General features: G+C 41.9%; 2 protein-coding genes across 4 annotated transcripts; one reads left to right on the forward strand and one right to left on the reverse strand.

The window, feature by feature from the left end:
• The first annotated feature begins 1,224 nt into the window (after positions 1-1,224).
• On the forward strand, positions 1,225-2,902 carry gadd45gip1 (growth arrest and DNA-damage-inducible, gamma interacting protein 1). Its single transcript, XM_029159521.3, has 2 exons — positions 1,225-1,797; positions 2,036-2,902. The coding sequence occupies exons 1-2, from the start codon at positions 1,397-1,399 to the stop codon at positions 2,325-2,327; spliced, it is 693 nt and encodes a 230-aa protein (XP_029015354.1). The 5' UTR covers positions 1,225-1,396; the 3' UTR covers positions 2,328-2,902.
• Positions 2,903-5,597: 2,695 nt separating this feature from the next.
• On the reverse strand, positions 5,598-12,817 carry zgc:158403 (tetratricopeptide repeat protein 39A). 3 transcript variants are annotated; one of them, XM_029159519.3, is made up of 18 exons: positions 12,514-12,817; positions 11,991-12,095; positions 11,416-11,547; positions 10,608-10,666; positions 10,241-10,308; positions 10,008-10,072; positions 9,803-9,902; positions 9,656-9,721; positions 9,458-9,569; positions 9,150-9,217; positions 8,413-8,472; positions 7,979-8,140; positions 7,806-7,897; positions 7,308-7,457; positions 7,140-7,222; positions 6,951-7,065; positions 6,725-6,841; positions 5,598-6,211 (listed from the first exon to the last, which is right to left on the reverse strand). In XM_029159519.3, the coding sequence occupies exons 1-18, from the start codon at positions 12,546-12,548 to the stop codon at positions 6,103-6,105; spliced, it is 1,698 nt and encodes a 565-aa protein (XP_029015352.1). In that variant the 5' UTR covers positions 12,549-12,817; the 3' UTR covers positions 5,598-6,102. The 3 variants fall into 3 exon arrangements, with proteins under 3 accessions (XP_029015352.1, XP_029015353.1, XP_029015351.1); XM_029159520.3 differs by having other exon boundaries at positions 7,140-7,251; positions 7,337-7,457; positions 9,461-9,569; positions 12,514-12,815; XM_029159518.3 differs by having other exon boundaries at positions 7,140-7,251; positions 7,337-7,457; positions 12,514-12,815.
• Positions 12,818-14,037: the final 1,220 nt, after the last annotated feature.

Genomic DNA, 14,037 nt, shown 5'->3' on the forward strand with positions numbered 1-14,037 from the left:
GTCTCAGGGAGTGGAGAACAGAGGATGAGATGCTGTAAGAGGGACCATCATGGGGGGACAAGCCCTTACACGGGATGTACCACCAAAACATAACTGAAGTGGCTGATCTCAACAAATCCTACCAATGGCTTGAAAGGGCCGGGCTGAAGGACAACACAGAGGCACTCATTCTGGCCACACAGGAGCAGGCCCTGAGCACCAGAGCCATAGAGGCCCAGATCTACCACACCAGACAAGACCCAAGGTGTAGACTGTGCAAAGAGGCCCCTGAGACAATCCAGCACATAACAGCAGGGTGTAAGATGCTGGCAGGGAAAGCATACATGGAACGCCATAACCAACAGGCTGGCGTAGTATACAAGAACATCTGCGCGGAGTATGGACTGGAAACCCCAAGGTCAAAGTGGGTAACACCTCCTAAGGCGGTAGAGAATGAGCGAGCCAAGATCCTGTGGGACTTCCAGATACAGACAGACAGAATGGTAATGGCGAACCAACCAGACATTGTGGTGGTGGACAAAGAGCAGAGGAAAGCCGTAGTGGTGGATGTGGCAATACCAAGCGATGGCAACATCAGGAAAAAGGAACATGAGAAACTAGAGACATACCAAGGGCACAGAGAAGAACTGGAGAAGGCTTGGAAGGTGAAGGCCACAGTGGTACCTGTGGTGATCAGAGCACTGCGGGCACTGACCCCCAAACTGGAGGAGTGGCTACAACAGATCCCTCAAAAATCAACCAAAATCTTAGTCCAGAAAAGTGCAGTCCTAGGAACAGCAAGGATACTGCGCAGTGGAAAGTGGATGAGACCACCCGCGGAGGGTGAATGGTGGCACACACACACACACACACACACACACACACACACACACACACACACACACACACACACACACACACACCACTAATATATGTGCTATATATACAGTACATATATACAGTACATATATACAGTATATATGTAAGTATATATATACTGTACATATACTGTATATATGTATATATATACACAGTATATATAGTGTGTGTATATGTGTGTATATATATATATATTTAATAGGCAAACAGAGGTTTTTGTCAGCACCTCAAAATTGATCTCTTTGAAATGCCAAAATATAAAGTACGTTCAAAATATAAATCTATAATAAAATTTTATAATATTCAGAAATATTTAATCTTTAAACAATGAGTTATAGAGTCTTAGGTTCCTGAGACAAATGGGTCGATCAAAACAATTTCGATTGTTGAATTTAAAGTGTTGTTCACTGTCTATGATTATAGGGGGCCACAGTGTAACTTGAAGCTAGATGCCGCTCTCCAATGAACCAAACAAGGAAGAATATCTGCCCATTTGTGAACAGGCACTGCGGCGGTCATCTATGAATTCATCAAAAAGATGGCGGTGTCCGTGTTGTCCAGGAGGATGTCGATGCTATGCCGGATTGTGAATAGAATTTCATCGCCAAAACCTTTATTTTGTGCGTCTTCTCAATGCACGTTTGTATTACAGACGGCGTCGTACAACCACAAACCTTTAAAGTTAAACCTGCGTGAGCCGTATATTCCAGATAAAGACAGCGAGAAGACGCCAGAGTGGCAGAAGACGGCCCGCTACGACAGGAAGCTGTTCGGTCGCTATGGCTCAGCGTCGGGCATCGACGCGGTGTCGCTTTGGCCGAGCCATGATCAGTTGGACAAGATGATCGCAGAAGAAAGGGAGTGGCAGCCTACATTAGAAGCGATGCTCAGGAATATAGCGGCTAGGGAAAAGGAGGAAACTGAGAAACGGCTGGCCAAGTAAGCAATGCTAACACAGCTGAAGTCAGTGAGTCATCGGACTGGTGGTAGAAATACATGTTTACTTTATGCACACAGAAATGTAAACAATTTATAGATCAGTTGTCAGATGTTAGACACTGTTGGAATTCCCTGAGCACACTATCGGCATTCAAATAAAGTAGAATCGATTGTTGGTCCCACAGCCAACTTGGCCACATCGTCTTGACTTGTAATCTGTCTTTTATGTGTTTTACAGAGAGAAACTTATTGCAGCAAACATGGCCAAAATGCCCAAGATGATCGCAGACTGGCGCAGGGAGAAGCGTGAAACTAAGAAGAAGCTAAAGGAGGAGAAAGCTCGGCGTGCAAAGCTGCTGGCTGAAGCCAGAGAGCGTTTTGGCCACGCAGTGGACCCTCGCAGCCCTAAGTTTTTGGAAATGGTGGCTGAAATCGAAAAAGAAGAAAAAAAGAAGAAGAAACTAATGAAGCGCAGGCAAAAAGAGGAGCAGGCAGCAGCTCCCATCACACCTCCTGCTACCTCCTCCTAGTCTTGGAGTCATTTTGGACATAATTAAGTGTGACCTTGTGAGTCCTTGTTCTGATAACATGTATCAGATTATGGGATTCTAAAATATTTCATTTTTGCTGTAAGAACTATCCACTTTGTATGGTTTTTTCCATAACCAGTCATGGGCTGTTACAGAAATAAATTATTTCTGAACAAACATTATGTACATGCACAACAAGGTAAAAATAGCTGATTGTTTTCTGTTCATGAAATTTAAGGATTAAATTAAATTTGCTGAGAGTGTAGAGGTCAAAGTCAATGAAGTCGTGGACAGTTAACATTTTGTTTTCTCACCAGAATCTGCATGTGCCGCCTCCTAGAAATCCTGATGCATATGATCTGCCTCTCTTCTTTATTTTGACATCACCAGCATTGGTGACAGTGGCAGCTTACTACTTACCTATCACAACTAATGGTTTTTTTTCAAAGTAATAAAGTGTGATTAATAGATTGAGTCACTACTTTTGGACACTAGTCTGTAAAAATCAAAAGTTATATAATTATTAATATCAGGGCAACTAAATTCTCAATGTTTAATAAAGTCATTGAAAACAATTGTTATTTACAAAGATTGCCAACACAGATAATGGGTCATAAGAGTTAGGTTAATCTACCTCCTGTCTGTAACCTAAGAGTTAACGCACGTGAACGGCGTACATATAAAGACATTGTCAATGGATCGCTGAATTCACGAGTTACCATGAGAAATTGAAGCAACACAAAAGGGGCAGCATATTTCAACGGCGGAGTTGGAGGTTTTAATGCTGGCAAATGAAGAATTTAAGCCGATTATTATTAGAAAAAGCAACACAGTTGCATTGGCACAGCAAAAAATAAATAAAGTAAATGCGTGAGTTTATTTAATTACCGTTATGTTACCCTCACCTCTTTTATTGTAATCGAACATTAAACATAACTTCCACATCGTTTTGTACTATTAATTCCGTGAGATTTGAATAATATTGGATAATAGTAATATTCTTGTTTAATAAGGTGTAATCCTTCTGGAGCAAGAGGAACACTGTCCCAAGTCAAAATGAAACACAAAATCCTACAAAAAGGTAAGATTTGATTATGCAATTACATAGATCTATGTATTAAACATGTTTAACATTATCTTCCTCTAATGTACAGTAGCTAATAGAAATAAGGCAGAGGCAAGTCAGGTAGGGGGCGACCACCACTTTCCGTCACCCTATCTGAGGAGCTCGCTCTGTCCCTAAATAAAGGGTGACCAGTGGTTGAGGGCATTCCTGGGGCACTTCATCCCACACTACCTCCCACGACATGAGTAACCTGGTGAAATGTAAGTTTACCACAGTAGTACTAATTTTAATTATTTATTAGGACTTCAAATGAACCACTGTCTCTGTCACTAGGATATTTTAATCTGCTTGACAGTAGTATGAAGGGTTATTTTATTTAATTGCATATGCTGCATAGGCTTCTACAATGTGGTGGTACTTTACTTTACTTTACTTTATTTCACATTCATCTTATGGGTTGCATTGTCTTGCAGTCACTGATGGACTGATTGTACTATTGGACCCTCCAGAAAGCACACAGTCTAGGGCATTGTGTAAACCAATGTAAATCATATTCCATTTTATATTTCAGGACATGAAGAAATGATGAATGCCTTGGTATAAAAGTGATTCTAACGAATCATGTGTCGTAAGAGTCTTCCATCTCTATGGTTTACTTAGTTCACTGCTGGATCCTCTTGGTCATCTTCATCAGGACAAGGAGGGTGGCTAGCTTCTCTCATTGTGACAATGTGAAGGATAACATAAGCCACTATAATGTCACATGCCCTCTCTGGACTGACCCTGAGGTCACGTAAACACTGGAACCTCGCCTTCAGGATGCCCATGGTCATCTCCACCTTGGCCCGTGTTCTGCTGTGGGCCTGGTTGAACCGTGTTTGTGGTCCAGGTTCAGGTTCAGGTTCAGGGTAGGGTGTCATCAAACAGGGCAGACACGTGAATCCTCTGTCCCCCAGCAAGAAGCCATTGTACTATCCTGCAATGATTGAAATGTGTAAAAGAATAAAACAATACAGTAAAAACAGTAAAAACTTGTGTAAATGATAATATACCCTGTTGAAACGTGTGGCATAGTGATGACTCCCTGAAGATTCTGGAATCATGCACTGACCCTAGTCATTTGGCTTCAACATTAGTGATGAGATGGGTTGCATCACATATTACCTAGTTAGTGGAAACAGTAATGGGTTTAATGGTTTTTAAGACAAAAGATTATAAACAGGTAATAATAGTTACCTGCACATTGATACTGTGAAATCACTTCCTATTAACATAGTCTCCCTCATTGACTGAAGGAACTTCAATAGGAATGTGGGTGCCATCGATGCACCCAATCACATTTGTAAATTCTGAAATGGAAAGTAATACGGAACGTGTGCGTGTGTGCAGTACGTCTGAGCTGTACGCGTTAAAATATGTGTCATAGAATATCATAGAAATGACAAACCTGCCACTCAAAAAAAAAATTCCTGCTTTCTGTGGTAAGCGCAGACCTATGTTTGTTAAGTTTAAAAATGAATGAAATGTTTCAAATAGTTTGTTAAATGCGGTTCTTAAGGAAAACGATAACGCTCCTTCGAATAATCATCCGGTTAGGAAAAAAATATCAATACGTGGCCTTATGACCCTCTCACGGTGGAAAAAAAATTAATAAGCCGAGCCTCCACGTCCACGGGCTCGTCATCAAATGGGCACGCCCTGCTCAGTAACCTCTGAAACGAACTTACCCTGAAACATAACCGGAGCAGGTTATATTCAGCGACTAAGATGCTATGGTTACAAACATACCCTGAGAGTTACCTCTGTTGATGGAACCGAAAGCTGAGGTTAATCACTAACAACCTGGGTATGTCACAAAACCCGCTTTCTGGAACGCACCCCAGATCAAGGTAAAAAGTATTACCTGGTGCAGGGAAAGTTGGAAAACCAGCAGGTCAACGGCCCTCAAGGACTGAGTTTGGACACCCCTGCTTTACAGTTTGCAGCTATAAACAAATTGGTGCATAGCCCTCATTACTTGCGCCTATTAGATTTAAAATGACATGTTTGCAGAAACAGTACAGGCAGGATGTGTACAGTAGCTAAAGCATTCAGAATGTTTAGGTTCTGGAATCTCCTTAAGAATGATCACTGCCTATTTAATCTTTTCTACACAGATGGATTTATTTAATTGTCTCCTGACTGAAACTTTAAGGTCACAGAAAAAATGGAAACATTTTTAATGAATATATTTTTTATGCATTCGAACATTGCATGCATGTTCACATTTACACTGCAACACAGGACAAATACAGACAATGCATAATCCACACTGATTACTGTCTTATGTTCGCACAACTAAACGTGAAGTACCACAAAATGTATAATTGTGTAGTAATGATGTAGAGCTTTTCAGTAGTAAATCATTAAATACATAATTACTTTAAAATCAAGTGATTTATTATACCTGAACAAAATAAAATCTATATACTGTATACACTTAAGTCTTTGTTAATTTGTGGAAGACAGACACTTTCATGGTTCCTTGACTCGCAATGTCCAACAGCTTTTCTTTTTCCTCAGGTTATGAGGAAAGAGTCCAGTGAGATCCATCTATAACCTGCACACACATGAAATACCCTGTATTCAGCTGTTACAGCTTAAAAAAAAGCCACAGCTGTACGAGTCTACTGTAATGATCCATTGCAGTCACAGAGGGATAAAATCCTCTTAAAGATGAGTGTCCTCTTCGTCACAGGGGTCAGCTTTGAGTTTGGCAAGAGCAGCGTGTACTCTGAACTGTGTGCGAGACTCCATCGAATAATCTTTGTAGTTTTGCCTGTATGTCCAAATGTCACACATGGTTAGACTGAAGGCAGCAAATACACCATAAATAAAGTGACAATCATGATCCCAAAACTATTACATCATTATAGACTTTAGTAATGTTCACTACCACCTATCAAAGTTATATTTATTGGGTCAACAGTGACCTCTAGTGTTCTATCTACTATCCACAAATCACTTGCATCACTGTGTGTCAGAAGCTGGAGACAACTATGTAACATAGTCAAAGACAAAGAAAAACTAGTTTTCCTTATCATCCAATTAGTCAGCTGTGGGTCTGGCAGGCAAACCAGCAGAATAGGGATAATGTACAGTATGGACCAGGATTTAAAACCCCTGGCCAACACTAATCACCCAGAAAGAAAGACACCACCCTATTTAGCTCAGTTATGCAAACAGTGGACGAAAAGAGGAACCTAGGGGCATCTTCTTGTCAAAAATCAGTAAAACAGACCTACTAGCACTTCAAAAGTCCACTGTTATATATGGGGTGGGAGCCACTTACTTTGCTTTGCGAAGAATTTTAATAGCTTCATCCCTTCTGCCTTGGTCTATGTAGAGCAGACTAAGCTCCACTAGAGAGTTAGGCACAAGGTAGTGGTCAAACTTGATCTTCTTTTCACTTGGAATAAATGAAAATAAATCAAGGTAGTGTCATCCTAAAGATCCATGATTTGTATTTCCATTCAGGCAGGAGACCTAAAGTATGAATTTTAAAAAAAGATGTTCACCTGGAGCACACTTTGTTGAAGCATTCCTCAGCAGCCTGTAAAAGCCCCTGATTCTTCAAACACAGCCCTTTAAGTAGGTGGATCAAACAGCGGTCATCCACTGAATACTCGTTTTCTGCACAGGAGAGAACAGACACAGTGAGACTGGGTGACTTCAAAAGTACATGTGGACTTGAAACGTTGTACTACCAGGAGACTCCAGGAGTGTGCGCTCGGCCTCCACCAATGTCTGCATCATGCCTTCAGTCAGCTCTGGCCGTTTGTTGATCATACTGAAACCGTTCCACATGTACATCATTTCCTACAAATGGAGTGGTGAATAATGTTGGAAGGCTCAGAGTTAAACCTACTGCCTACTTTAGATGTTTATTAGTGTGAAGCTTTACCAGCACTGGTACTGGTAGCCTCACTGGAGAAGAAGACTTGTAACGCCTGGCTTTACGGATAGCAAACTTCTCAGTCGGGGGGGATTTCCCTGCTATCTTCTGCTTGAAGGTTGGTACTTGTCTAAACATATAGGAAAGTAACAAGAGGACATTTTATACTTGTCTTACATAATGAAAGTCTGTATTTTGTTTTACTTCCATTTGTTCAGAGACCAACATCAGGGTTGTTTTCTGTAAACAAAATTTAATAACGTCTGGAAGGGATGTTTACCAATCTAATGACCTTGATGACAAATGACAAGAAGGTTTTCTAGAGGACACTACAGTGTATAGGAATTAATCAGCCTTGATGTACCAGCAGTAAACACATCCTTCTCCAGTTTACAGAAAGTACACAGTTAAATCTGCTGGTGTGTTCTTCAAGTACCTATGAGCACAAAACCAATCAAACATAATAGTTTGTGTTTACCTAAAGAGCTCCACCTCATCCTCCCCAAAAGGCCTGGCCTCATCCTTAGGCAGCATGCTGAGGTACGCAGCTTTCATATACACATACATGGCCTAAGAGACATAAACATCAACACAAGACATTTGATATGATCCAAACAATTTCCATCTCCGTTAAAACGCATCGTTCTATACCTTGGACCAGCGGCTCTCCTGGCTCAGTAGGTCTGCATAGAAGTAAGCCATCTTCCACGCTTGTTTATAAGTGAAGCACCACATCAGCTCCCAGTAGCACATGTGGTGAAACTGCTTCCAGGTCTGTTGGGCCTTACAGCCATCTTCAAAGAGAGCCACGGCCTAGTAGCGGTAGCGAGTGAAATCACATCACTGAGCAGCTCATTGGGACTGACACAGCATTTAAGGTATGTATAATGGAATTTAAGCATCAACACTGGGAGATGGTCTCCAGTAGGTCAGGAGCTGAGACGTGGCACTTATGTTGCTATGGTAACCTGCAATCCATGCTTTATTTACTCCTAGTAATCAAGTACGATACAAGAACCAATGCATGCTGCATTTACTGTTGATAAATCATCAGCCAAGTTATTGACAAACTTCCTAAAACACACCTGATCGATGTTTCCTTTGATTTCCTCAATCCTGCCTGCAAAAAAGAGGAATATTGCTCCCTGGAAAAAAGAGGAAGAACAGTTCGTGTGTACGTCAGTGTTACAGTATCACAAACAGATACTGTATGTTACAAAGCAATTAGTCCATGCAGCATTGTTTCACCAAGACACTTCCACTTTGGTTCAGTACACATTGTGTCAGAGCTGTGAGTTTGCTCTCTGGGATGGGCTGGCATGTAGGTAGAAGGTGGAGTGGAAACTGTTCATTGTGAATTTACAAGCGTGCGTCAGGGCAGAGTGGTAGTGGCGATAGCATTAAGGCGTGGGAGTGTACAACGAAAAGATGATGCGAGGTTCCAGGGAGCTGAAGGGGTTGTGTGTGGAAGGTGGAGTGAGAATCAGCTGAAGAAGTAATCAGGGTGTGGAAGTCTGAGTGAGATATGTGGGAGAGCACTGACATGAAGGGGGAGGCAAGACAAGCATGAGGAAGTTCAGGCAGACAGAAAGGACGATACAAATTTATGGAAATAAAAGCTTATTGTGGTTAGCCACCAAATACTATACAGACAGACAAGAAACATAGAATTACCTAAAGTGTATGACTACTTGTTCTGTTGTCATGTTTTGCTATCTCAGTGATTGCTTTGGTTTGATTTTTCCAAATGAACATTATACAGCTATTATACATTATACACATTTTGCACAGTATCAGCCTGCAAGGGAACTTTACTACTCACACTTGGGTAGCGGAGCTGGAATGGTTTTAGCAGCTTCTCGGCTTCAGCCACCTCTCCCTCACCCGTCCCTGAGAGGAAGGAATGGAGACAATATAATACCAGATGACCTGATCTGATATGATAGGACATGAAGTGCGAGATTTTTGTTCATCAATAACACACAAGTTGGTCCACGTGAATAATGTGTGGCATTCGAGTATGGGGTCCTGAATGTAAAAGGAGCACCTATAACTAGTTTTCTCACATTTAACTAAATTACATTTGGTACCCCATATTCGAGGATTGGATGGCTGGAGCGTGTACAGCACTACCTAGTATGAACATAAGAAACGTGTAGTAGCAGAGCAGCAGTAGAGCACACAGCATGGAACGCAGACTCATTCCTGTGGCACCATTGTACAGCAGCGACACACCGTAGTCCTAAAACGCGTAGCAAACATGAGCTAGTTGCTATCACTTAATTAATGAATACATATTGAATGAAGAATGAAATGTATTTATTATACCTTGTCTCCAGAGAAGCCAGCGAACTCTAAAACTTTCAGTATCCGTGGAGGAAAAAGAGAAAGCGTCTGTGAATAAAGACGACTCAATAAGACACAAACACAGATTATACACAACATACATTAAACCTTGACTATATGAAGACTTACCAGATTGAAGGCCCCTATTCCAAAGGCTATTCCTCCCTCTAAATGATTGTGGCTGGGTCCTTTTAGAAAGCTGTGGGATTTTATGAAGGCATGCAGTTCTCTAAAGGATCAAAGGCAATCGATTACTAACACAGCTAACCTTTAATATTCCACATCCTGGTTTTACACGTTACACAAACCATTAAATACACACTTATTGACTTACTTGTAAATCAGGTAACTGTTTCGTACTTTGATCCCTCCTTTGATGAAGCTTACCATGCTCTCATCCTACAAAATAAATCCAAGCACAGGGTGATAAAGAAATCATTTTTAATACAAGGAAACAATGTGCTTACCACTAAGTAATACAATATATAACATTGGAATGCTGTTATTTATAATAGCACAGTAACATGTATCAGGATGGACTAAGATTTCTGTGTTGTGTATTTGCACCTGTAGGAAGGTGAGAGCAGCTCTTTGGAGTTGGCACTCTGCATAACACACCTCCGCATGGAGCTGCACTGCAAAACCAAATTAATATAAAGACACATTAAACAATGAGTGAGACACAGTAATGATAAACTAGCAATAAAGCTAGTAAAGCTTCACCACTTGTGAGGCATCCCGCAGGGCTTAGCACCTGCACCACTATTATTCATTTTACCCTCTCTAGCTGTTGAAACCAGTAATGGTAGTTTAGTCACAGCAGCAGCTTGACTGAAATGTTGGCAATTACATAGTCTGTTAAGTCAGTAATCTGTTCGTATAATGCATGCTTTTAATCGTGACAGTCTATTAAAGCTGCAGCAGGAAGTTATACCTTCAGCCAGTGATTTCTTTACTGACTTGTTGCTTGAACCTGTGAATTTTCCCCGAAATCTAAAAAAAAAAAAAAAATTATATGTATATATAAATTATATGTATATCCATCCATCCATCCATCCATTTTTCAAGCCGCTTATTCCCTAATGCGGGGTCACGGGGGTGCTGGAGCCTAACTCAGCTGGCTATGGGCGAGAGGCAGGGTACACCCTGGACGGGTCGCCAGTCCATCGCAGGGCATCGCAGTCCATCGTAGGTTAAGTGCAAAAAGGTTGAGCATAAAACAATCAAACAAGAGCGACCTTGTCCTGACAGAATTAAAATATGCTTGGCTTGTTATTAACTCTACCCCAAAAAGCTAAATCTAAATCTGTGACGCTGTGATGGTTTATTCGTTCACACAGCTTGGGTGATCTGCACCACACGTTTGGGTTGGAGAATTAGACACCATCTAGTCTAGCAAGATTGTGCCCCTTTGACCCTCCACCCCCAACTTGGTCCAAATTTCTCCATACTGTCAAAGATTAACAGAAGGTATTCTTGCACGAAACCCATTATTTAACCATCTTTTCTACACCTCAGCGATCATCCACCAATAACATTCCCAATGTTGCTATCTTAACAAATAGCTTCTCTCATGCAAACAATATCGAATTGATAGTGTGGTTGGAGAGAAGCCATGTAAATGCCCTCATGTAGATTACATTCTTCTGGTACCTGGACTATTGGAGAGTTACCCTGGCCTTGAACAAATAATGCTTGAAGGCTTTTCTATTAGATTGTAACATGTTATTCATCATTCTGACCTCTGACAGACCTCCTGGGCACTCTTCATGGTGTTTCCTGCATTGCTGATGTCATCATGCTGGAAAGTCATCATGGCCTGCATTTCCAGCACTGTGGCGTAGATAAGAGCATGGTACATGCTCTCATTGACTCTACATAGGGAAACATGGAGCCGCATGACCAACAACATACTGTAAGCAAACAGAGCTGTGTGACCTTCGCATTTTCCTGTTGTGAGAGATAACTGTAAGCATGCAGCACCCGCTCTATTCTTTCTATCTCATCTGACTTTCCAGTCTGTCATGTGCACAGTGTTTATTCTGGCTATTGAATTAGTCAGACTTTGGGCGTCAACTTCAGCAAACACTACATATCCTGGATGAGTGTAGCCCAACATGGCCACCCTGGTGTCTTGACCGACACAATTCTTCACACTTCTTGCCACAGACATTTCTCAACTTTACCAGAAACCAAATTCTGCTGACATCATGCTAAAGTCCCGCCACTATGACTCTGTCAAAATAAAGACCGCAGTAGCTTTAACTGCATCCTCACGGTCATCTAGTGACAACTCGCTAAAGAGTTGTTGTGTTACCTTGGCCGGAGCCTCTCCAGGCTCTCGTTGAAGTGGTTGTTAAGGAAGAGATCCAGAGCCTCCATGCACTCATCCAGACACTCTTTCAGGGTCGCCTGTGGGGAGCTGCCACATGGCACAAACGAGGATTGATAAAATATGTGTCCATGCACAACCAATCCAAATCCACGACAAGCATGGTGACAGTTTAAAGAGCAAACGTTTCAGTGCGCTACTTTGGCTCGCTGCCTGGAGAACAATGTGCACATCCATCACAGAAAAGACAAAATAAAAAACCCTGAGCAGCCACCGCTCTTTGCTTTCCAGGGACACCTTCACTCTATCACTGACGTGTCCTGGTGCAGGTAAGGCTTAATAGCAATACTTATTTTACTTCCTGTACAAGTTGTAGCCCCGCTAAAAAACCGCTCCCCCGCTGACACAGACAGCGGGTTGCTTTTAGTTAACCGCGTTATACATCAGCGCCTAGGGGACAAAAGACAAATATTAGCATTATCCTGAAAATCCTGACGCCTGTACTCACTTTTCTGCAGCATTTGCGTCTTTCCCATTGGACATGTTCGCTCTCTGGGCAGCTTGCCCCAACACCTGTTAGGAATTCTGCAGCACTCGTGAAAAATCGCGATGCATTCAGGACTCTCGCTGGAAATCCAAGCGTTTAATCCGGAGCTGTAGTACAGAAGTTACATAAGTCTTTTGTGGTCGGTAAAGCACGCTGTGCTCTTAGAGGTAAAGATATGCACGTAACTGTTGGACTCAACGGTGACGAGTGTGCGCAATAGCAGCGCATCTGACTCCTCCTCTGTGACACCAGTGCCATGCACGAGCTATAGCCTCTGGCCCCAAGTGTCCACGAAGGACAAACGTTACTGTTAACAGTGTAAAAGTAAAACGAGTCATAACATTGAGTGATACAACAATATTATGATCTTTAGATTTAGTTTGTTTTTTTAGATGATTTAGTTTATTTGGAAAGTAAAAAATCCCCTAAAATGCTGAAACGTGTAACATTTGTTTTAGTATTATATATCACTTTTTATAAAGTATATTTAATTGACTACTCAGTTATTTTCACTCAACAGGCATATACTCAACCAACAATATTTTAAAAAAAAAATATATTACTTGTTAACTTGTTTACTTGCTTGTTTCCCCATGTGATACGACCTCCAGAGACGCATCTGACCGCATCTGAGCACATGTGTCTTCTGGTCCTGATGATGAGTTTAAAGAATTATGATTTGATTTTTTTTTTATTCTGCTCGCCATGCGCAACAAACAGTGAACTTGGTACCGCCGCATTCTAATGACACACATTACATGCTTATGTTTTTATTTTAATTTTTCAGAGGATGCACTTTGCTAGGACACTACTCTGTTCAGGCTGCAGAGTTGACTGCGTTGACTGAAGCTAGTAAACTAGCAGGAGAGTCTGTTACCATCTACACAGACTCCACAGATGCTTGTCACACTTTGATGCTCTGTGGTAGCATAGGAAGCTTTTGAAGTCTGATTGCAAACCTATCTTACATCATGATTAATTTGCTGCTTTGCTGGACGCTGTCCTGCTTCCTACAGCTAATGCTGTTTGTAAATGTCCGACTCACACCATCAGTGACAACTTTGTTTCTGCCGACATGCAGCTGCAGACGCTGCTGCAAAGGTTGCTGCCCAACAACCCCTCCCTCTCCTGATCCTTGTTCCCTCTCCTGATGCTCTGTCTCTCCATCCTCATCTCCCTGTGTTTTAAACATTTTCTACCTCACAGGAACGCAGACACTAGCAGATGAATGGTTCCACCTGTAGCTATGGAGTCTTGTTTGGGCCTGATGGCAAGCCGTGCTGCCCAAACACTTTTCCCCACAATTCAGATTCAGGTGAAAACAGGCGACAGGACCACTACACTATCCAACCAGGGCACTGGGCGATCGTTAAGGAGTTCAGGAAGAAGCACTGGGACTCAAATGGTGGCAAGGCCCCTTGCAGGTCCTTCTGACGACCCACACGGCTGTAAAGTTCACAGAGAGAGCGACTTGGATCCACTCCA

The sequence above is a fragment of the Betta splendens genome, chromosome 8 (assembly GCF_900634795.4).
Source record: "Betta splendens chromosome 8, fBetSpl5.4, whole genome shotgun sequence".
NCBI classification, from domain to species: Eukaryota; Metazoa; Chordata; class Actinopteri; order Anabantiformes; family Osphronemidae; genus Betta; species Betta splendens.

Bases quoted from the DNA above. Each gene is read 5' to 3' on its own strand.
- gadd45gip1 (XM_029159521.3), top strand. From the start codon at position 1,397: ATGGCGGTGTCCGTGTTGTCCAGGAGGATGTCGATGCTATGCCGGATT. The intron at 1,798-2,035 runs GTAAGCAATGCT...TGTGTTTTACAG, and splicing joins ACTGAGAAACGGCTGGCCAA to AGAGAAACTTATTGCAGCAA.
- zgc:158403 (XM_029159519.3), bottom strand. From the start codon at position 12,548: ATGTCCAATGGGAAAGACGCAAATGCTGCAGAAAA. The intron at 11,548-11,990 runs GTAACACAACAA...TTCCCTATGTAG, and splicing joins CTGGAGAGGCTCCGGCCAAG to AGTCAATGAGAGCATGTACC. The intron at 10,309-10,607 runs GTATAACTTCCT...TTGGTTTTGCAG, and splicing joins AAAGAAATCACTGGCTGAAG to TGCAGCTCCATGCGGAGGTG.